Source organism: Pempheris klunzingeri, chromosome 17, assembly GCF_042242105.1.
Source record: "Pempheris klunzingeri isolate RE-2024b chromosome 17, fPemKlu1.hap1, whole genome shotgun sequence".
In the NCBI taxonomy this organism is placed as follows: Eukaryota; Metazoa; Chordata; class Actinopteri; order Acropomatiformes; family Pempheridae; genus Pempheris; species Pempheris klunzingeri.
Window position 1 is genome coordinate 23216004 of NC_092028.1, and position 23853 is coordinate 23239856.

The 23853-nt window shown below is 44.0% G+C and overlaps 2 protein-coding genes across 6 annotated transcripts in view; one reads left to right on the forward strand and one right to left on the reverse strand.

The window, feature by feature from the left end:
• gosr2 (golgi SNAP receptor complex member 2) overlaps positions 1-23853 on the forward strand; it is a 184419-nt gene that overhangs the window by 118181 nt on the left and 42385 nt on the right. The window lies entirely within an intron of this gene.
• Positions 1-23853, reverse strand: part of gpatch8 (G patch domain containing 8) — a 31003-nt gene that overhangs the window by 4940 nt on the left and 2210 nt on the right. Inside the window, exons 1-7 of one of the 4 annotated variants that reach the window (XM_070848269.1) lie at positions 20999-21073; positions 15092-15110; positions 11912-11984; positions 4574-4641; positions 2228-2314; positions 474-617; positions 227-357 (exon numbers count right to left, since the gene is read on the reverse strand). In XM_070848269.1, coding sequence (XP_070704370.1) covers positions 227-357; positions 474-617; positions 2228-2314; positions 4574-4641; positions 11912-11918 — 437 coding nt within the window. In that variant the 5' untranslated portion in view covers positions 11919-11984; positions 15092-15110; positions 20999-21073. Of the gene's footprint in view, positions 1-226; positions 358-473; positions 618-2227; positions 2315-4573; positions 4642-6862; positions 7005-11911; positions 13540-15091; positions 15111-20998; positions 21077-23853 lie in introns of those variants that run through there. The other 3 variants (XM_070848268.1, XM_070848270.1, XM_070848271.1) reach the window with 3 other exon arrangements.

Below are 23853 nucleotides of genomic sequence, written 5' to 3' on the forward strand. Positions count from 1 at the left end.
CTGGAACACAGAAGGACGATAACAATATAAAGTGGGATTATAATAATAGAAATAAAGAAATAAATACCAGGATGATCACATGCTTCTCGGGTTTGTTCATCACATGTCTAAAATCCTCCATCATACTTTTACTGAAATAAAGGATTTGAATTCTTCTTCTATTCTACTATTTTGATGTATGTTTTAAATCCAGCCAGCAGAGGGCGCTCTATGAGTGAACTCTTACCGGTCCTGCTGTTTCCGCTGCTCGGCCAGCTCATGCAGTCGGCGCAGCATCCTTTCTTGCTTCTTTCCGTCTTTCCGGGAACGTGATGACACATTACGGGCAAACTCTCTCTGCTTCAGCTCTTTAAGCCTCTGCGTTACAGAAAAAGGCAAAACGAGGAGACACAAAGCACGTCAGGATCCGTTTCGTCACACACACACACACACACCAACAGATCTTCATTAAAAGAGGAAGAGCTGATGATCACCTGCTTGTGTGCGTGGTCGTAGGAGTTAATGTGGTTGTCGAACTCCTGGTGTTTGGTGTACTGTTTGTCACATAGCTCACAGTAGAAATTGGCCCTCAGGTCTTCCAGAGCCTTTGCGATCGCTTTCTCCTTTTCCATCTGGTCCTGTTGTTGATGGGAAACACAGGAGGGAGTGAGAGAAGGAACCCAAAGGCCTTTAAACACCAGAAATTGTTTATTTTCCATGAGGAGGAATTTCACTGGGTGATACTGCAGCTCTGTGCATATTTTTATATCTCCTCCTGTTCATATCACTGTCCACTAGTTTATTATTTATGGTTTGTACTGAACGCTCTATTGTTGTTATCTACTGCTGCTGTAAAGTTGTCATGGGACTAATAAAGGAACATCTTACTTTATGTTCTTGAGTTCGACCAATCAGAAAGCGTGTTGGTGTCACGTCAACACTCAAAACATTCACCATAGCGGATCACATGATTGTAGTTATTTTGACTTGTATCAGAGATCATAACTTGAAAGACGACGTGTGGAGAGGAACAGCTGAGAGCGGCGTTCCAGCTGTGGTCCGGTTTTGTTCCGTCCTCTTAAATCTCACCAGGAGAGTTTCAGGATCGTTTTTCCTGCTGATCACTCGACCTGCTTAGATTTAGCTGATTTGGTCATTAAATTGATGTTGGTGCTTCTAATAGGAGCAACCAGGCTGCGTTTCTTATTATGTCTGGTTTAAATGTGTTTCTTGGATGGATTTCCTACTTTGTTTGCTGCAGGAATATACCATTGAAAATCTGCACGGGGGCTTTTATTCTGAAAACTAAGCTAATTCTCTTTGCCGTTTGTCTGTCTGACTTCCTGCCCGCTCATCTGCTCCGTGCTGCTTGACGTGACTGCAGCCGCAGCGTCCGTCAGAAACAGACCAGCCGCTTCTGAAACGCACCTCAGAGCTTCTTGCTTGGATTTAAAGCTTTAACTAGGACACGATCTTTGGCGTGATCAACTTCCTCATGGGTTTTAGCCTTCTTTGCCTCGCCGACGCCTAAGAATCACACAGGCTAAATATCTGGTCATGTCAGGAAGGGCAACGCGCTCCAGCCAGATGGACAGATGGGCAGCGCAGCAACAACCAGAACACAGTTTCTTTTCTTTTTCTTCCACGTTTATTCTCTGCGAATCAGCGCAAAAACAATTTGGACCGCTCATTTCTCACGGACATCCAGTTTGGAAGGAAAAAAAAGTCGTGTCCAGCAGTCAGCAGACACAGACAGACTCGTCGGGGCTTCCTCCGGGTGAAAGCTCTAGTCTGTATGTAAAGTGGAAACCGCGATGACTTCAACACTCCTGATTACGAGACAGAAAGTCGTGTAGTGTGAACAGAACGGCCATCTGTGTAGCGTGTAGGTGCCATTAGCAGCAGAGAAAATATGCTGACGGACTGTAAACAACACATCTCGCTTCCCTGTGGTTGTCGAGTGTGTAAATGAATAAAGTCACAGTTCTACTACAGCCACACGACCGCCTGAGTCTCTGGCTGCAACATTTTCATGATTATGATTCCTCTGTTGCTCTACAGCTTCTTCGTCTGTGCGAACAGCTGCAGTCTTTCCTCCGTTATAGCTGTAGGAAAATGCTGTCGACAAGTGTTTCAACTGTTTCTGAATAGTTCTGGCTTTCACGGTGTCTATTCATCCTTTGTGTGTGTGTTCAATGTGTTCAAAGAGTGACAGAACCGACATTGACGCTCGTCTGAAGGGCCTTACCTTGTATTTCTGCCGCAGTTCTTCTGTGTCCTCCTTCTCCACTTCGAGCACTCTTCTCTTCTCTGTGGCGTCCTCTGCATAGTCCAGCTAGAGAAAAGCAGAAAACACAACAAGAGAGGTTTTCATTCATCTTCAGTTCTCTTCATGTGTCTGTTATACACATCAGCACCACAGCGGCACCTGATCGCTCCTTTAGAATAATCTCAATGTGTTTTTTAAATATCCTGTTAATATTTCTGTGTTATTATTAAAAAGACAAACAGGTCATTTGAGGAATATCCAGTGTCTTCCATCAAATTAATGCGAAACCAGGGGCACTTTACTCTATCTGTCACCATTTCTGATTTCTTTTCTCAGAGGACGACACACGACGAGAGATTGACGGCGCTGATATCTAAGCTGCAGCAATTTAGAATAAAATTTAACTTCAGCTGGAAAATTCAAACAGTAAAGACATGATGGATTATTGGGACATGTCAGGGTAGAATCATTAATCCTCCTTCAGGCACATAAATTACATCCAGCCAAAACTGTGTAGGTCAAACAAAATTTACAGCAGGAGCTGAAGTTCAAAGAACACCAGTGGTTTGAAGCTTCTTCAGTGAGGCAGCCGAGCGCTTCTGTTTCTCTTTATTCTGTATTTTCTATTTTAAAAAAGGTGTTTGATGAGGCTTCTTCCAAAAATAACGTTTGAACGAATTGGAAATGACTCAAGTTGTTCAAATTAATCTAAATGCGACAACATTGTTGGAAAACATAAAGAAACTATAACGCTACTAAAGGATAAGACGCTCGCTCTGACCTCTAAATCTTGCGATCTAACTGGTGATCGCATTTTTACGAACTTCCTGCAGGCGACCTGCTGAACTGATGCAGACTGTTGCCTTCACTGCCTCATTCATTGTCATTATAGAGTTAGACGACAAGCTGACTCATATTATGGTCTATTTGCGGTGCAGAAACCAAAATCCTTCCCCACACACACACTGCCTCCAAACGGCTTTGCTCGCTTCTGTCCTCCATTTTCATGACAAACACACACGCAAAAAAAAACTTGTTTCGCTTGTTGACTGTACATTTTGAATTCGAGCACGTCGTTACAGTTCAAATATGACCTTTTTCAGCCATGACGTTTGAATAAAACCTGGCAGCCTGGTGTTTGTATGGACTTTGAGCACAGGACTCCCACGGTGCTGAAGGAGCCACTGCAGAGACATCAGTACATGACTGGAGATGGGAATGGATCAGATTTTATTGATACGAATCAACCATCATTGATTCTGCTTCCTTCACTGGTTTTCAGCATCCACTATTTTATTCTCCGAGTCTGAACATGGATGAAATACGAGTGTATTTGCACAGCATTCATTTTATTATTTAGTTTTTCGTAGTCAAAAAACATCTGCTGAGCCTGCCTGCGTGGTGCTGATGTTATTATTATGACATGAGATATATTTCCCCTCGGTACCACACGTGCTGCTCAGTTAAGAAGCAGCAGCACACGACATTCCTGGACTTTACGCCCATGTTTTTGCTCCTTTATTCTTAATCTGCGAAACTTTTCCTCTGCCGTCCGTTCTCTCGACCTTACAGACAGCCCTGTCCACGTCCTGTTGCTGAAATGATCATTTAACTCTTATCATTTAGTTCTCAGCTCTCATCTCCATGTGTGACAGTGTGCCGTAGCGCCGTGGGACCTAAATCACACCATGAATCTCTCCACTGAACAATCATTTGGCACCTATTCATTCATTCATTCATTCATTCATTCGGGTAAAGCTCTCCTGGCCTCTCCTGCGCTCACATTTCTCGGTCAGGCTGCCAGTTGGTGAAGCGTGATCAATCACTGCTGAGCTTTACGCGACTCCGGCTGAAACTTGGCACTGAGCTCTGCGCTCTTTGGCTCATGGAGGGTTTTTCTGCCATGGGGCTGCATTTGAAGCACTGCTGGGAAGTCTGCACTCAGGACAGAGTTTTTTAAAATGTGTTATGAGCTTCACCATTTAGGAAATCCTTACTGACTCGACCTGTTGCATGTCCAAGAAGAGAGATCAGAGGCTCTTGGGTCTATTTTAAAATTGCTACTAAAATGCTGTTTTACTGCTAAAAAAAAAAAAACATACTTCCCCTTTATGTTTGCTAATATTCAATGATGTTTCAGATGCCTCTTTTCATTTTATTTTCATTCTACTGTCACTTATTTTGTTATCGTGATGTGTCCGTCTTAACTGGCCTGATTTTGTTAACAACATTGACTTCCTGTCGTCTTTGTGCATCGTTTCCATTCAAACCTGTTCTGTCCTCATTAAGAGCAACAAAACAAGACAAAAACAAGCAGCATCTTACCTCCATCTCCATCCGTCCCATCCCCATGACATCATATTTGAGGATGATGGGCACAGGGTCGGTGCGTCCTGAGGGAGAAGAGACAGAGAGAGGGCGAGGTGAGTTTTTGAGGCTGGGACAGAGGGCCAGCTCGGAGACAGCCTGCTTTTAGAGCATAGGGTGCTGGGGTTAGAGAATTTTGCCTTGAAGTGCAAAGAGACCAGAAAGCTACAGTGAACCAAACACCAGCCATTCTCACAGCTTACTGCGGTCACCAAGAGCAGACCGGTTTATCTAGCCATGTGGTCACATTTAACCGTTTGGAACGAGTCAAATTAGCCTCAATTATTAAATTTCTTATGAATTAGATGAAGTCAAGGGGTCGTTCAGCAGTAGAGAAAGATCAAATTGACTAGAAACGAGACTGTCAGCTTTACGGCAATCTGTTTCCACATCTTTTCAGTGTAGTTGGACCTCACACCACCACCACATCCACCCCTCCTCCACCCTGCTGCAGTCCTGTTAAACCAGAATGCCAAGTTTATCAAGGACGCTACAGCTTCAGGGACTGTGTGTGTGTGTGAGTGTGTGAGAGAGAGAGAGAGAGGGGAGTTGCAACAGGCCTGCGCAGCTGCTGCCACTGCGACATCCTCCATGAGGGGAACAAAGCCTCCCAATATTATCTACGGCCTACTGCGTAGTCTCTTTTCTGAAATGTCCGCAGGCTGGCTGACCCTTGCAAGCCCCTTCCACGTCCCCGAGGTCCAAATCTGCCCCCCTCGTCCCTTGTCCTCATCATAACTGGAGCTGAAAGATTGTTTTCCTCCGTCTACTTAAGCTACGTTACGTAAGCTGTGAAAAGAGCTAGATAGGAAGGAAATTAACTGTAGAAAAATAAACAAACCAAAGACAACCAAAAAAAAATAAAATAAAAAAAAAACCAACAAAAAAATAAAACAGAATGAAACATTAAAGATATAAAAATATATAAAAATCAAAACTACTTTGGAGATTGACACAGAATTGCTTAATCCACTCATAATCAGCCAAACAAAGCAGAGAGAAAGACAGAGTAAAATTAAAAAAGGACACAAGCACTGAACTACAGCAGAGTGACGTCACAGGCCAGGTATCGCCATGGTGACAGTGCAAGGGATGGGGGCGGGGGGGGGATACTTACCTGGTAAAACATAGGTATGGGTGGGGGGTTGGGGGGGCAGGAGGACGGGGGAGGACGGACAGACAGACAGGGGAGTCTCAAAAAGGCATAAAAAAAAGAATTTGGACTAGTCTGCTGCTCCTGTTGCCAGCCAGATACAATAATCCATCTTACTGATAGTGATTATCAATTCAGTTTGGTTTCAGTTTTTTTCCTCCCACATATTTAAGTTAGTATTTTGTCATGAATCAATTTACTGTATACCATTGGGCGTATGGAATAATGGGGCCGAGACAAATTAAGGCTAATAACATGCATTTTCCAATGTCCTGCCAAAGTAATGCATATTTAAAGTGCTCATAATGTAAAAAAAGTTCTTTATTTTCTTACCTTTCTGCACAGAGGAAGGTAAGAACGTCATTTGAGGCAACTATCTCTGTCATTATAATTTAGTCATCACAGCCCAATGACATATTAATTCTGAAATCATAGATGCATGGGCGTTGTAACATGTAACGGCCTGCCTGGACTCCCAGTCCCACTGCAGTGTCTGGCAGCTGGGCGGGCTTTCAGCCGAGGAGGCCTGAATCCACTGAGGAAGTGGGAGGAGAAGACCGACATGGAGAATATCTACTCATTGACGTGTGCGTTCGCGCCTTTTGCCCAACAGTGGTAGAGAAGTGAGACCAAAAAATAACAAAAAGCTGGGGGGGAGGGGGGGTTTGGTGTGTGTGTGTGAGCCAGCCACTGCAGTGGTCTGTCTGAACGGAGTCACAAGCCAGGCCCAGAATTAAATATTAATGAACAATTACAGTCATCCCAAACTACCACCAATCTGTAAACACAGTGACAATACTTCCACATTACCCATTCCAGTGGAAAAGAAAGGGACCAGACAAAAACAATGTGCATCTAAATCACAGGGTGTGAATCACAAGGTTTAAAAAAACTGAAAACAAACAAAATGACAATGTTCTAAGAGTAATACATATGCATGATAATATACAAGCAGCAGAATGAGGACTAATACAGAGAGAGTTGAAAGCCTATGTAGCATTGGTGCTCTGATGAGAGGAAAACAAAAAAAAAATGGGAGAAATTAAAAAGAAAATAAAAAAAACAATTCAATTGGGGGATAAAATAACATTTACCACTAAGTTTACCATCAGCACAACATGGGCAGGATCAAACCGCTGTAAAAAAGAAACACCAATTGGTTAAGCAGGAAGATTGAGGCACATAGAGAAGGGAGGGTGGGGTCGGGAGTGTGGTTGTGGGGTTTAAGGGTGGGTTTTATTACCAGAGGGGGTATCAGTGTGTCACCCCGCGCCCCCCCACCGCCGCCTCCCCCACCCCCCTCATCCCTTCACTCAGGGCTAGGTGCTTACAGGGATGTCCTCTCACCACTCTCTCTCCCGGCCGCTCGTCCCAGTCCCCCGGCCCCTAGCCTGGCGTCGCCAAACGACCCCCCCACCCTACAACGAACGCCAAAAGCCCCCGTGTCCCTGTATCAGTAAAACCCCGCCAAACCGTCACTTTTTACCTTCACCCAGCAGAAAAAACTAGAAAGTCCTTCAGATGAGCAGTTTTCAGAGCTCCAGACTAACGTTTGCTACTAGCAGCACTGCTAAGCTAAGCTAAAGCTAAGCTAAGCTAAGACACATTTTATTACTCCTGGATCAGACGACTTCACGTCACAGCAGCTCAATAGTAAGAAAGAACAAAAAAACATAAACATGTAAAGTTAATAAAAGTATAAAATTATTCTTTTCACATTTGTCTTCTCACTACTGAGCTGCTTTGACAGGTGAATTTCCCAGATGCAGGATTAATGTTAAAGTTTTACACAGACGCATCATATTCATTCATTTATTTACCATAATTGTTTAATACTAATAAATTAAGTTTACAGGAACAGCAAAATGCTGTTTTGTTTTGTAGTATTTAACAGGTTTCCAATATATTAATTAATTTCCCTTCAATCAGCTCGTATAAGTTGTGTAGGTTTGGTTTTTATTCTTCTGGTATCGTGATCAGACTCCTCAGTAAAAACCTTCAGAATACAGAGAGGAATAAAACTGGAGAGTTCAGAGTGTTCTGGCTCAGAGTGTGGAAAAAAGAGATAAGCTAGATAGATAACCTGTAGAAAAATAAGCACTAAAATGTCTATTCTGGATGTTTTCTACCCACTAGCCTGAAAGAAGACGTGTTATGGAAGCTAAAATCTCATGAATTAATGAAAATGGATATTTGCAAGTGGCATCGAGGCTCCTAGTTGTAAAATCTAGTAGCACCGTCTCCAAAATGGCGGCATTGTGCAGCTAACTGGTCACAGCCTGGAGCCCTGCTGCACCCGGAGAGGGAAAGATTAAAAACACAGCTGAGTCTGATGGCATTTTACCTCCGACAGGTAAAGGTAAAAAGTGGAAAATCAAAAGTAGCGTCTACTTTTCAGGTGTGTAACACAGGGAAATGATTGTGCCTTGGTCCGCGGTGATAGATGCCTCTAGGGACGACCACCATTTTCCCCCTTTGAGCTTTTTGCCTCGCAGACGCTTGTCAGCCCAGTTAGCAAATCTCCCTGAGATTCTTTCGCTTCCTCGCTAGCCTGCAGCTCAGCAAGCTTGTTTTGGGATGTGCTTAACCCCGAAATGAGTGAACACATGACACACACATGAATGTACCTGAGGAAAGAGCCGGCGAGGCTTTGAGCAGTGCTTAGAGCGGGTACTGCTTTGCTATTCTGCAGCAATTTTACTCTAAAAGATGTGACCTGTGCACCCGTCTGGAGCCTTATGTGTCACTCTGCACTGTGAAAGTAGCAGCTGTGTGTGTGTGTTACCTCCAACACTGCTTAAAGCCCCAGGTGAGTGTGACAGTTTGTTGCAGGCAGGTGTGCACCCCTGGGACAAACATGCTGTGCAGGAGGGGCAAAGAAACAGGGGGAGGACGGGAGCGTGTAACCGTGGGGACAGAGACATTCGGGGTGTAGAAGGGTGGTGAGGTTTTCCCTGTAAGTTGACTCTATGGCCCGGTCAGTAACAGACACACTCACACACACACACACACACACACACACACACACACACACACACGTCTCAGTCCCACATAACAACCACACGCATACACACAAGTTTCACAGGTTTGGAGGTAGAAACAGGCAAACAAGCAGAGGGGGGGAAACTCGTCTACTCTGCAAGCCATTCAAAGTCTGAGCCGTGGTTACAGCCAATCAGATACCCGACAGCAGCAACGGAAACTCAAAGAGGAAAACAAACAAAAAACTCTAACATACGTGGACATGATGATTCTAAGGGATGTGATGGAATCATGGCTTCCTAAATCTATCTTGATTCTCAAATGGATTTTTGTCCTTTGTTCAAATCGAAGCACTTTACACTTGTGCAGATTGTAATAAAGGTTTAGTGATTATGAAGCAAAGAGGAGGAAGCTGACAGAGGCCATTAGCCTACGGTACACTGTAAAAGGGGTGTTACATTGAGGTCAACTGCAGAGTGGGAGAAAGAAAACACACCCACACACACACAGACATACAGAGGGGATCCAACAAACCTTACCTAAAAAGGGGCAAAAGGGACAAAAGAAGAATAAGAACAAAGTCAATACAGTGGAAAACTTAAAAAAGGGGACACAATGCTTTCACTTAAAAATTCAAAAACCTTCTCTTCTGGCAAGGAGGACAGGAAAAGAGAGGAAGATTACAATGATTATCCAGCAGCAGACTTCAATGAGATGCGAGGCTGTGGCGCGCCTACTCCTGAGCGCAGCAAATCTGAACAGAGACAGTGGGCTGCAGCAACACTGGGCCATTAATTCCTACACAACAACTGGACACACTCTGCCGCAGTCTCGTCTGCCCACAAAGCGGGATGCTTACATAACCACACATCAGCGGTGCCAGCGGCAAAAACAAGAGCACAGTCAGCCCCTGAAACTTGTTCTCTCCTCCACACATCCTTATCACATCAAATGTATTGATATTCAGCTGTTCAAGGCCACAAATTACTGCTCATGCTTGTCGGCCTGCCCAGAGTGAAGCAGCCTCCCGGTCTGCTCGGGTCCCTGGCCGCCGCCGAGCTGTGAATACCTACGAGGTGACGCGGGACCCAAAGCCATATATGTGCATGAACAGGAGGCGCTCGGGCAGCCACGACACGACCTACGTGTCTCTGGAGGCTCACCAGAGCACACAATCAATGTTTTAACATCTAAATGTCAGAGCACAGCACGCCGCGGGTCCTCAATCAGACACGAAACCATGTGAGTTATTACAAGATACCAGCCGTTCACAGTGATGTCTGTCTGTAGGACTACTTATAAGTCACCATTTAAACACCAAAACTGTAGAAAAGGGGATACATTCCTTCTTCTTCCTCTCTGCTGGGCAAATCAGTTCACACTACTTTATTTCAAAATACTCAAGCGCACATTTCAGGAGTTCTCGTAAACAAGCTTTTCTGTGTCTGCTGTCAGACAATTGCACACTGACTTAAACAATCCAACTATGCTGCCTACAAATGGACTCTGTTTGCTCCGCACAGGCCCCTAAATGTTCATGTTCAAGGCTTAATAGGTTGTAGGCTTTTGGGCGTGTGCTGGAGACTCATTTTTGCTGAGTGAGTTGTGTGTTTCTCATTAAAATGCTGATGCTGAACACGTGCTACTGCTCGGCTTACAGAGAGAGTAATGGAGTTGAGCGAGAGCTGCAACTGAGCAACAGAGAGAAATGAAGTGGACGGGCGTGAGAGTTATGGAGGTAGATCTGAGGTTTAAAAATGGTACGGACAGAGAGGACAGAAAAGAACACAGTGGAGAAGGCAGACAAGACGAAATGCCAGGAATTAGCACCGCTCATAGTCGAGCTGCGAGGACTCATTAGCCTGCCAGGGATGACATCACTCAACGCTATGCATCATCCTCTTTGGAGAAAGCGGAGGAAAGGGTGAGGCTTCGGAGAGCGAATCAAGAAAGATGGAGTAAAGATACGGATGAGGAGAGGAAGGAGGGCGAAGAGACAGGAAACATGCCAGGGCTCTGCACCACCGCCTCTGAGCCAATGAGCCTGTGAGCACAGCAGGGTCGAGCTAATGAGGCGCTGCCGCTCACCAAGACCAACCCACAAACTCAGCTCTGTTCAGCCTGCTCCCTCTTACAGCAACTCAATATCAACTAGGCCATCTAATTACAGTTGTCCCCAGAAAGTAAACCCCTCTAATGCAGCTCTCTAGCTGAAAGTTTTCTACCTGCTGCAGGATTAATTCAGTCTGCAGAGCGTGTTTGTGGTACAAGCTTTCACTTCACTCCGACCACAATCCTCCATCTTCTAAATAAAAGAGGAAACTTCTAGTTCACACAGATGCTCAAAAGAGTTTAAAGATTCAGGCCGACGTTGCGAGTCTAGCGGAAACACAAAGACGTCATCCAAACAGGCTCTCAGATCCAGACTGTCTAGTGCACCTTGGTTCTGGACCGCGTCCAATTTCACTGCCACAGGGGCCTGAACTTTAATTACGAATACAGCTGGCCCAGACAAGGCCGAGAAAAGTCTTCTTTGTGAATTCAAGTGTTTTACATTCCTGCAAAGAGGCAGCCGTGTTAGATAGAGCTCTCACTGACATGTTGGCTGGTTTGTGTTTTTCCAGAGTAAACCACATGCTCTTCGCTATCACTTCTGCATCGCTGACCAAGAGGAAAACAGACGCCTGTGATTCAAAAGAGAATCCAAGACATAAACCTGGCAATGTGGGCTGACCAGCAGGATCTGGAGAAGGTGCAAGAGTTACGTGCCGGCACATCAGCAATCCATAAATCCATAACACCATTTTTTCCCCCGAAGCTGGTTGGCTGAAAACAACATCTGAACAAAACTGCATCTAATTCAACCATGAAGGGGAAAAGCCCACTTTAATCTGAATTGCTGTAAGATAAACGGCAGCATAAGAGCTACAGGAACAATGGGAATGACGTTTTTTTTGTTTGTTTTTTTAAATAAAAGTCAATTTTACCCAGCAACAGACACAAAGGAGGAGATCAGAGAATATGGAGAGAAAAGAAAATTTGCTGATACAAAAAAAAAATAAAATTCCCGGAAATATGTGGGGAGAGAAGATGACAGAGGGTGGAGGCTCAGTGCCACCAGCACACATTGAACACAGGTGTACAGAAGAGGGAGTTCTTACCCTGCATGGTTTTGCCGAGGCCTTGTCCCAACTTCCAGCCATGTTTCTGAAGCAGCCGGTGCCCGATGTTATCCTAGCAGAGAGAAGAGAGGAGAAAAAAACCAAAAATATTCCAATAATAAGAGGAGCTTTTACCTGTGGGCACTGATCAAAAAACAAACAAAATAAACTAAAACTAAAAAAAAACAAAAAACTAAAAAAATAGACTCAGATCACGCTATCATCATCAGCACAACCACCACCACCATCACCATCATCATTATCGTCATCCACATCACCTACAGCGTGTAACATCAGTGTCTTCCAGCACAGGGAGTGGTAAGGGCGGTTGGGGTGGGGAGGAAGAGGGTGGGAGACTGAGAGGAAGGGCAGCTTCTCCACTATGATGAATACATGAGGCTATGTGTAGCCTGTAAACTACAGCACACCCTCCTACAGTAGGAGTGCAGTTTAAAAACCTTTTTTTAATATAAAAAGGTAGAGAAATTGGGCATGAGCATTTCTATTTTTTTTTTTTTTTTTATCATTTTGGATGATAAAGATGACACATCAAGTCACATCCACTAACTGAGAAGTTAAGAGGAGGAGGAGGAGGAGGAGGAGGAGGAGGAGGAGGAGGAGGAAGGAGAGGGCAATATATGTATCACACGCATACATATATGAACCACTACAGAGCAAGATCTTAGTACACAAAGAAAAGTGACACAGAACAGGTATGGAAATCTTGCATTAACAAAAACAAAGACCAGAAACTCCAAGCTTGCTGTGATTCTGTAACCATGACAAAGGGGAGCACCATGAAAACATATGCAGCTGTCACAAAAAAATACAGAGCAAGAGGAAGAGACAGAAGTGGAGCTGGTGGGCCTTGGATTACCATTACAAGGCCCAGGGTGGACAGAGTATGCACGTGTGAGGGGACATGTGGGTGTGCAGGTGAAGAGAGGGAGACATTGTGTGCATGTAGCCCCATTAGATGTACTAGAAACAGCTATTGTGCATGTTTTGCACACCTCCAGCATCTCTGGTCTCTTACCGGCGGCCTGGTCCCAATACTATTATTAGACACAAATGTATCCTGCGTATCATTCTCATAGACATCATTAGTATTCATAAAGTATAAAAAAAAACATCCTGTGAGGTGGTTTAAGCTAGCATATATAAGCTTAAAGTGGCTTTATAAGCTGTTTTTGACAGTGGAGCCCAAAAGTGTGCAGCTGCAGTGAGGAAATCCACGTTAAAGTCTTCATGTTCTGCTTTTCTGTTAATACTGATGACTGCTATGAGAGAGTGCAAAAGTGTGGACAAAAACCAGACGACTGGTAATGAATCAAAGAGGCTCGAGAGGAGTGCGAGAACATGCACAACGGGAATTGCTAGCACACTGTGGGACCAAATGTGCATGTCTGAGACCGTTATATCACTAGTATGGGTCAGCAAGAAAACAAAAAACATTAAGTGAAATGCAAGACCGTCCCACCACTACACACTACAGTACATCCTCAAGCACAAATAAACAGGAAACAATGAGGTTTCTTAATAAGTAGTGTTTTTCTGTTGTGATTATAACTATTCCAAGCTTGTCTAACATTCACCAGAGTGCTGCATTCTACCAAAAAAACAAAAAAAAAAAAACATACAAACCAAACAAAAAGGATATTTATAATCACAAAGAGATTGACATCAACTTTCACAAACAGAAAGTGAAGGGGTTGGAACAAAACAGCATGCAGCTTTTTGTTAAGTAACTTTAACAAAAAGGATCGTCGGTGTTAGTAGCGCACTGTGAATATGGTACACATACAGAGGGGTGGGGGCGGGCTGGGCTGTGGAGGGCGGGTTAACAAAACTCCAGCTGTGTTAGTGTCAGGTGGATCAGGCACAGAGAGGAAGGTGATGGCTCAACAGGGCTCGATTAGTTCTCTTTGGCAAAGAGGTTGTCGGGACAAGAGAGGTGGTGGGGGAGGAATGGGGCAAAACAGAGCAGGCTGAGCCATGGTGGAGGTGAGTTTCTAGGGTGGTGGAGGTGAGCTGGGTTTGAATGGGTTAGTGCATGTGGAGGGGGGGGTGGTAGTCACACACACAGCACACACTGCATCTCCGCCCGCAAGGTCTCATTTGGGAAACATTTGCCATTAATCCTTTTAGACGACCACTGTTTCAGAGCAAACTGTTGCCTCCCTTTGCCCTATTTAATGTTCCTAGAAGGTAAAAAAGGTTATAAAAGCTATGAATTGATACTTCACCATCACGATGAATAGATTAAATAAATCCAAAAACATCTGGCTGATGTTGAACTCTAATACCCAGAAGAGAGGCTGAGCTGATCCACTTCCTGTTTCTGTTAGCGTCTGGTATTTTTCCCTCCATTTCATGGACGTATGAGCTGTGAGCTGCAGCCTGTATCACAATCAGGACATTAAAAGCACACATTAACATTAATGCTATCACTGTTTATAACGTGCCCCTGCCTGGACGTGCCTGTTAGAAGCACAGACTTAGCAGCGATGTGGCTGATAAGAGCGTGCTGCCTCCTCCCTGGTGGACAACATGTCCCCTGACTTCATTGTGTGGGAAAACACTGCAGAATTTGCTGCAGTGAACGCCTCCCCTCCGGCCGACATTGGGTATGCTTCTGTCCCTCACTGCAGCATTACAGCGGGAGAAGACTCTACACATGAACACTTATATTGATTTAAGGATTAGCCAGCCTATGAGGCTTGGAGCGAGGAGGAAAAAATAAAAAAGCACCCTAAACTCGCCGCTGGAGAAATACTCTTGCGCGGCCTCCCCGTTAGCTTATTTGTTTATTTTTCATTACATAAAAGGCAGATAAGTCTCATGAAGGGCTGCACAATGACATGTAAACCTCTTGGAGAGCATAAGCCCTACCTTAAATCAGAGGCGTTTCCCCGTACCAGTTCTCTTTTGTATGAGTGAGATTTAAAACAATATAAAACAAGAAGGGCAGGTTGGATGAGGCACCAGTCGCAGCTGCTGACACTAATAAAGAGATTAGTTCAAAATGGGCTCAGCAAAGGTTAGAGGGCGGAGATGAGGCGCAGACTGTGTGTTGAACATCAGATGAGTGCACCAAAAGAATAGACAGACAGACGGATGAAAGCAACGACGGCGAGTCCAACAGCAGTGCAAGTGGAGTGAAAGCATTTCCATACGAACCTGGCTTTAAAATACTGGGCTGTCAAAAAAACAGTCACACGTGACACAACGTAAGAAACCGGCCAAACGCTTTCAACTGCAATTCTGCTAGCTTCTCTAGTTCTTAAAAAATGCAAATCTCTCTCTGCTTTTTAAACAAACATAATACTGTATACAAACAGAAAAGGTAGGCATGTCAATAAATCCACCAACTGACTGTTAATACAGGAGAAAGAAAAATAGAAAATGTTATCCAAACAAAAAAGAGATCTACAGGAGGGGGTTTTAGAGGCGTGCACTGTGCGGTCGTCGGCACAGTGCATGGCAAAAGATATGGGGAAGGGAAGAGATATGCAGGGGGCTCCACCTACAGACCTCAGAGTGTTTAGGAATCTCTCTGCTCCCGACCATGCAGCCATTTTATGTGCGTTGGTGTGTTTGTGCGTCTGCGTGTGATAAATTGCTCTGGTTCAGTTTACCAACACAGGACAGGAACATTAACCCACATGCAAGAGACTAAACCCAAATTAATTCAAACCTTGAATGACCGCTGATCTGAAAAGAAAGCTGGACCTTGAGGGAGCTGTCTGGCAAAAAAAAGTGGGCTGCTGCAGCTATTCGTCATCCTCCCTCGTGACCCTAATTTTTTTTTTAGTAAGTGCTGGTGGTGGACGGTGTCTGCTGCTCCTCATAAACTCTTGCAGCTCCTCTGCACATTCCTGCTCAGTCTCAGCTTCTGGAGGTGTGACTGACTGGAAAACAACCGTCTCAGCGAACCAAGCGACTCGAACAGAGGGTTGAACATGACGGCATTTAAAGGTCCCATATTACGCCTTTTTAAGTGTCTTTTCAACATGAACGTGTGCCGAGGGAGCCTCAGACTACGACAAAAGGCCGTCCTCTCTCCTTCTCTCCTGCTCTATCTTTGAGTAAATGTGTGTGAAAACACGTCGTTTAGATTTGGCTCCCTTTACGATGTCATAAGGAGATCTGTTGATCATGTGACCTCCTCCAGCCCCTCAGCAGGCCCCACTGAAAACCTCCTGAATCCACCTCGCTGTCCGCCACTGTTGTTTTTCCTCCCTAACACCAGCTCCTGGTAACATGAACATGTCAAAGGTGAGACCGAAGCGTCTGCTATGAGAAAACTAATGTGTTTTTTCTTTAACATTAAATCCTGTTCTAGTAAGCATGAACTAGACACAGAGCAGAATATGGGACCTTTAAAGATTTCATTAACTAAGTGATTGATGGGGGAAATGACAGAAGCAGAGTCCAATTAACAGGAATGTTTAAATATAACAATTTAAAAATACTTACCTCATAACTCTGAGGGCCCGATTCAACAAATGGAAGTTTATCAACATGTTAAATTAAAAACACTTCAGTTTGAACATCCCTAAACAAAGATAGTAACTCTCACAATCTCACCTAGTTTGAAGTTTATGTAGCTTAGTTTTTTAACCCCACTCTTACTCGGCGACGGCCTTGAACCCGCTGCTCTCGGGGTAAAGACTGGTGCTAAAACAAGGGCTTAGGGTGTTGTAAAAACGTGGGTCGTGGATTTTTTTTTTTAAAGGTTCAGTTTGACCTTTTCCTTGTGTTGCTCTTCCAACCGAATAGGTGACAGATGTCTGACAGTGACAACAGCTGTGTGACAGCTGTGCCATCATGCAAAAAAGGCCTAAAAACGTCCCTTTTCTGTCCTGTTCTACTTTAACTGCACGACTCAAAAACGTGGATTAACAGAAACATCCAGAAACAGTATCTTTCCTGTGAACATGTGTTCCCCAGATTTGTGGTGCGTTTGTGTGGTTTCTGTGGCTCTGAGGCTGCCCGCTGCATATCGCTCTGGGACAGGGTCAGGTGAGGGGAGGAGAGGGAGGTTGGAGGGGGCGGGATGAGTTTGGAGAGGAAAACTGTAGTAGTGATTAGGACAAGAGTTTTGAGAGAAAATAGTACTGAATGCTACCAAGTTAACACATGCAATGCAAAAACAACGTTAGAGAGAAAGAACAAAGACCAAAGGGGGAAGACAGAAAGAGAAAAAAGATCCCAATAAAGTACCACAGACCTCTAGCTGCCTATTGATCACACACAATAAGTGGCAGGGGAGGGGCTCCGAGGAGCTGGGCCGAAGCAGTCACCATCAGCTCCCAGACGCAACACGACCACCACCTCAGTGGTTCGGCCTGCGGAGGCAGCGACAGACCTGTGGACCTGACTGCTGCGTGTTCGTCTACGTGGTTTAATATTTAATGTCACGCTTTAGTTATCGATCGATTTAAGTGTGCTGTCGATCTAGTTTTAAGCTACAGCTGTGTTCACATGGATTCATTCAAACTGGATTTAAATATCTATTTAAACATTAATGATGCCCGTTCACAGGGGAGAGCCTGTGACTGAAAGACTGTAGGTGAAGACGATCAATTGACATTCAGCTCGCTGCTTCAGGCTACAGTAACGTTACACACTGACATTCACACGTCTGTTCAAATCTTCATATTGATTTGTAACAGCTAGACTTGTTGTTAAACGCACTGTGACAATATATTTACTGACCGTCGGCCATTCACAGTGTTATTTCCGTTGAATCTTGCTAGCATAACGTTAGCTTTGTTGCTAACAGCTGAGCCAAAGGGATCTATGAGCTGAGTGGACTAGAAATATCTCCTGTCGTATCTATGATCCGTCCTCTTTACTGGAGGAGGGAACAACTTTTCCACGGCATAAGAACCTAATGGGGTGGCGATGACTGTTCCAGGTATTAGTCAGACCCTCAGGTGTTAACGGGGAAACAGTTATGGCTTTAATTTAATTAATAGACACCTCATTGGGCATTATCACTTACATAATGCAGCATATACAATAATTTAACTTATTTTATTACCTTCCTTGTAATCTGCACATCAGCATCATTATGTCACACCATTTTTTTTTGTTTTGTCCGCCTGCCGTTTGCCTAAATCCATGTGAACGCAGCGTCAGCAGGCGTAGATAAATTCCTCATGAGGTATTTTGGATGCTGTGAGGCCATTTTACTGGCATGTTAGAACATTTTGTCTTTCTTTCTACTATGAAAACACACCTAATGTCACGACAGGTGTCACCAAATCCTCTCCAATTAAATTCACTTTTAACTGGTGGCAAACTTTCGTGGTTACTTGCCTGTGGATAGAAAGTCTGCCACCGGAGACAACACGCCAGGTGTGTGAGGTATTCCTACAGGTGACTAAGTGACAGCTGACGGCACGTCTGATGTGGCCGTTATTTTCCCACACGTGATGCGAGAAGGATGGCGTGATGCTGCAGCGCGGCCCTCAGCGCCCCTCCTCAGATAATAGCGCAGGAGCAAAAGAGCCACTCAAGCCTGGTGAGCAGGCCACCTCCCTCCCTTTGTTTTCTCCCCCCACCACCACACACACACACACACACACACACACACACACACACACACACACACACACACACACACACACACACACACACACACACACACACACACACACACACACACACACACACACACACACACACACACACACACACACACACACACACACACACACACACACACAGTGGGGCGTTTGTGTGCCTGTGAGAAAGTGCGTAACATAAAATTTTAATAATCTTGATTCACTGGATTCTGCCTGTGGAAAACAAATGTTCTGGCTACAAATACGATCACACAGTGTGAGAAATACAAAAACAACATATGTAAATGTTTTTCCTTTCGAGCAGGATATATAAATATCAAAAAGGACGGCTGAACTTTCTCCTGATGCTGCTTAACAAGACTGAGGCCTGGGAACATGAATTTCCAGCCTGCAGCTCTTTTCATTGCTACAGAAATGGTTTTTTTTGTGTTTAGTCCACAGACTGTATAAAGAAGTCTGAACAGTGAAGCCTTAAACCTGCTTCCTCTCTAGTGTCCAGCAGGGGGCGACTCCACTGGCTCCAAACAGGAGTCTGATCGGATGGAAGTCAATGAGAAAACGAGCCGACTTCTCTCCTGATTTATCAGCTCAGTGAACATTTTCCTGATGAGTTTCTGCTCTCAGTCTCTAGTTTACAGTCTTCTTCAGCACAGCAGGATGTTCATTTAGTAAATTATGGTCCCATTTAGAGGAAAATACAACAGGAAAAAGGGGGGGGGGGAGTGCTTTAGGGCGGTGCTACCTGCTCACTAACCAATCAGAGGAGGTCTTCACTTCTGGCTCCAGAAAACCAAGATGGCGACGCCCGTAGAGCCAAACTAAAGGCTTCAAAACGGCGTCCACAAACCAACAGGAGACATCTCCACTTCTTTTATACAGTCTGTGGTTTAACCTAATTTAAACTGTTCTTTAAATAGAAATATGTGTGTTTAATGTTTTTCTTAGCAAGCTATTATTTCGGTTGCTATATCATTTTATTTATGATACTACAATTTTTTTTGTGTGTTTCTTCATGATTCAAATATCTAATTAACTTGGGCTGCTAAATAATTATGTCAATATTTAAACAAAAACATGTTTTAATTTTATTTTAAGCTTTTAATGATTAAATCAGCTGTTAAAAGAAACTAAACAAAAAAAGTTACATGCCTACACCATGATTTGGCTTAATGTCTGGTTGCTGATGCCATCTGATTGGCTCACAGAGCACATCCACAACGCTGAGGAGAGGTGACCCGGCACTGTGAAGGTAAGAGGAGTTTGGGCCTGCTCACCACTGTGCTTCAGAGACGGGAGGGGGGGGATGGAGAGAGCGGGAAAGACAGAAAGAAGAGAGCTGCCTGCGCTATTATCTCTGTGCCTCTTCAGCAAAAAATGCAGTCCCAGTTGCACAAGCACCATGCCAGCACAGAATGACAGAGGGTACTGTACACCGAATCACTGTGTAGTAGGGAGGGAGCGAGAGAGGTAGACAGAGAATAGATGTAGAGTGTGACAGCAGTGAAACAGACAGAGAGAAAGAGAGAGAGACAGTCAGAGAAGCGTTACAAGGACCCTAAAGATAGGAGTAAGAAAGCAGAGCGTGCAAATACAAACCGGGTCATTGCTGCTTAGCTAATAGGGGCCAATTCGCTGCAGGAGAGAAATGTCGAACACCCCAAGTTGTGTACAATAAGATAACTGTCCTATAGACAAACACTAACACACTAATACATAAATTCTAAAGCTACACAGAAACACACTCACTCAAACACAAATGTAGCCATTCACACCATCTAATGTGCGCTCTCTTGTTTGCTAAATGGAGTGGAATAAGCACTGCCTGCTTTTAAACAACAAATCTGAGCCACTGCAAAAATAATCAGGCATGTAATTATAAAATCTGAGCTAATCGGGCTGTTGTTGGATCCAAATCTGCCTGGCAACACGTGTGTATTCTGCTCTTGTTTAGGAGAGTTTAATTGATAATCACAGTGGTTTAATAGTTAAATTAGAGCTGCGGGGCTCCAAATAGCATCCGCACTCGAAGCAGTGATTTATCTGGTCAAATAGAGAATTTCTTCACTTTGGAAGGCAGGCGGTGACGGCAGTGCTTTATCCTCTCCACGCTTTCAGAGTCATCTCATCTCACAGTGCTAAGATGACTAATAATGACTAATGGGAGACTGATAGAAAAAAGCAAACGTTTTATCTGTAAGCTCTACATAAAACAGGAACATCTAGCTTATACATCATCATCATTTTAACTGTCACACAGGAAATGGAGTAGGCAGAGGACATGGGAAGTGGGAGGGACTTAAAGGGTATTAATGGACATGAGACAAGTGATTCTACAGGTTAGGTGGCGAGTGTGTTCAAGAAAACACTGGATGCATCTACATGGACAGTATGAAGTAAAAAAACAAAAAAGGTGTGGGTCTTATTTCTCCCTGGACCAATCATCCACTCTCACAGCTGGTCCAATGGTGCGGAATGATGGATGCAGCCTTACCGATTCGATGGGCTTGTCCAGGGACGCCTGCTCCAGCTCCAACTGGCCCTCTTCATACTGGTCAAAGTGATTCCCACCCTGAGTGACACACACACACACAGAAGCTCACATTAGAAATACATAGTTCAGTCATTATTTAGCTCCACACACTGAGACACACACACAACACACAGAGTTGGGCCAAAAAAAAACATGTCAAACTAGTTTGATATTAAGGGATATTTTAGCTTGGAAATAGTCCAGTAGTTTGGCCCAGACTTGATAGACAAAAACAGTGATTTTACCTCGCAGAGCACAGGAGTTGCTGATCTACTGCCGCCTCAATCAGCTAGTTTTTTGTGTTATTGTGTTTTACATGAATATTGTGTTGAATTCCAAATTAACCCTTTAAAACACCAAAGTCACACAATAAACACAAATAAACTAACTGATCAAGACAGCGCTACACTAGCAACTCCCGTGTAAAATGACTGATTTTGTCAATGGAGTCTGGTGGTAGTGGTAGTGATAAACAAAAGGATCTTACAGGTCCATCTCTGTAGGGATCCTGTCCTTAATGTTGTCAGTTTGCCTCTTTAGTCTATTAGACCTATTTAGACTTGTCAAACCAAAATATGTAAAAAAATAGGTTTAAAAGAGTTTTCTTTTAGCTGATGACTGAATAATCTGTGTGCAGCCCTGCATCCTGCATACTGAGGTGATCATCAGGGTTGTGAAAAAAGTGAAAGTTAGCAGCCAGTGTTTGGTCCATCAGCCGACGTAGGCAACTTTTTAATTTCCCAGAGCGCCGCATAGCGATAAAAGGCCAGTTCTGTCAGTCCACATAAAATCAAACCAGTTTTAACTCGTACACCCAACCGGCAAAACCGACCCAACCCCAACTCAGCTGCAGGATTTGCTGTTTTCCTGGCATTAAGAGATAATATAATTTTCACAATTATCTGGCTTTTTCAAGAACAAATAATTGATTGAGTCATAACAGAATCAGCAGATTAATTTATAATAAAAAGGATCAAGAGCAAATCATACCATCGAAAATAGCATTTATCTGTAGTATATGTAAATCTCTGTGTTTTCAAACAATGAGACAGCACCGTGCAGGGAGGCGTGCCTGCTGCCTGCATTCACACTGAATAACTGTCATTCACACTGAATTATTGTCAATCACACAAACTGAATAGTGGAAAACGTCCACCGGGAGCCAAACTCTGACCAGCACCAACCAGTGGTGGTTCATTAGGACTTGAGCGAACTGATGAAAAATAATCATTATCATTAAATTCAAAACAAAACACACACATCACAATACACACAACACATTTACTGTATGTTAAGAAATATCTATGAAGAGTAAAGAACAGAGTATATATTCTACAACTAGAAATATGTGACTCTGTTTGTCCCATTGTTGCTTATTATCCCCACATAACACATCCAGTTTTCCAGTTTCTTTAATTTCTAACAGCCTTCAATTTGTTCATATATTAAATTAGAAATTAACACGTCAGCTGGCAAATGCTTTAGTTTACTAAAAGCTGTGATTACAGCTGATTCCTCTCTTTATTTCTTGGTAAACCGACTCTGGCAGTGACAGCAGTGAAGGAAGATGTTCCTCCTCGGGCTATTTGTTGTCTGAGCACGAAGCTTCACAGCCTCACTTATACAAACTGGGCCTTTAGGTCTGGGTCGGTGCGCTGGGTGGGACAGAGAGTGGGTGGGTGAGTAACGGGCTCACAACCCCGACCAAAAGTACTGTGTTTACGGAGCCGTTTCTGCCCTGAGACAGATGGCTTCCTCTCTTTAGCAGCAGAGGAGAGGAGAAGGTCATGTTTGTTCTCCTGAAACGACCACAAAACTGAAAGAATCCAAAAATAGTGCACGGTACTTTATTATTTACTAGTGGTTTGCAGCTTCTAGCAACAGGACATGTGCAGACAACTAAATCTAATGTAACTACACGCAAAATATACAACAAACTGAGGTTTTAATTCTTCTTTTGGAGCATGCACAGCAGAATATATAATATAATACCTTTCCATCACTGAGGACTTCTTGCACACTGAAAAACACTCCCAGTCTACAGGTACAGAGCGCTGCTGTAAAAAGACAATGCTAGAGCGCACAAGGCTTTTCCCCCCACGTTCTCTGGGGGAATCTGGTTTTGCAGAGATAAGCAACTGCTCAAATCAGCCCACAATAATGAGGTGATTTAATGCCACACTAGCAGTCATTAATTCAGATGAAACAGGACCCCTCATCAGCATGAGTGAGGCAGGGGATTATGAGAAAGGGAGATGCAGAGGAAGAGCAAAGGACTTATTTATGAACAAATCGATGGCTCCACGCTCCCCCCTTCTGCTCAGACCACTTAATGTGCTATCAGCATAGCGCCTACCCACAATCACAATGGCCGCTTATTTTCTGCTGCTTGCTTCCTCGTCGCCCTGACTCGGATACACAAACACCACAGCAAGGCTGGTGGACCCCAGGAGGACTAGCTGACGTCCTGGCATCAGCTAACAGGGATCCTAATAACAATAAAAGATAAATATGTGAACGATCCTCACTTTGCCCTCTGAAGTACATAACAAAAGCACAGTTCCATTTGTTTAACAACAACGACATGCATGCTCCACACCACCGCACATAAGGAAATGACAGCTCTGTGAACACTGCCTGGTGTGTTACTGTAAATCAAGATTAGCCGCACGCTAACGGCAGCATGCAGAGCTGCTGGAGTGATCGTGCTGTAGTTATTTGGTAGACCATCTGTGGGTGTTTCCTGCACCGTGTTGCTTGGCAGCGGGCTTCAGTCCGTGGAGTCGGAGAGAAACTTTCTGAATACTGAGCATATG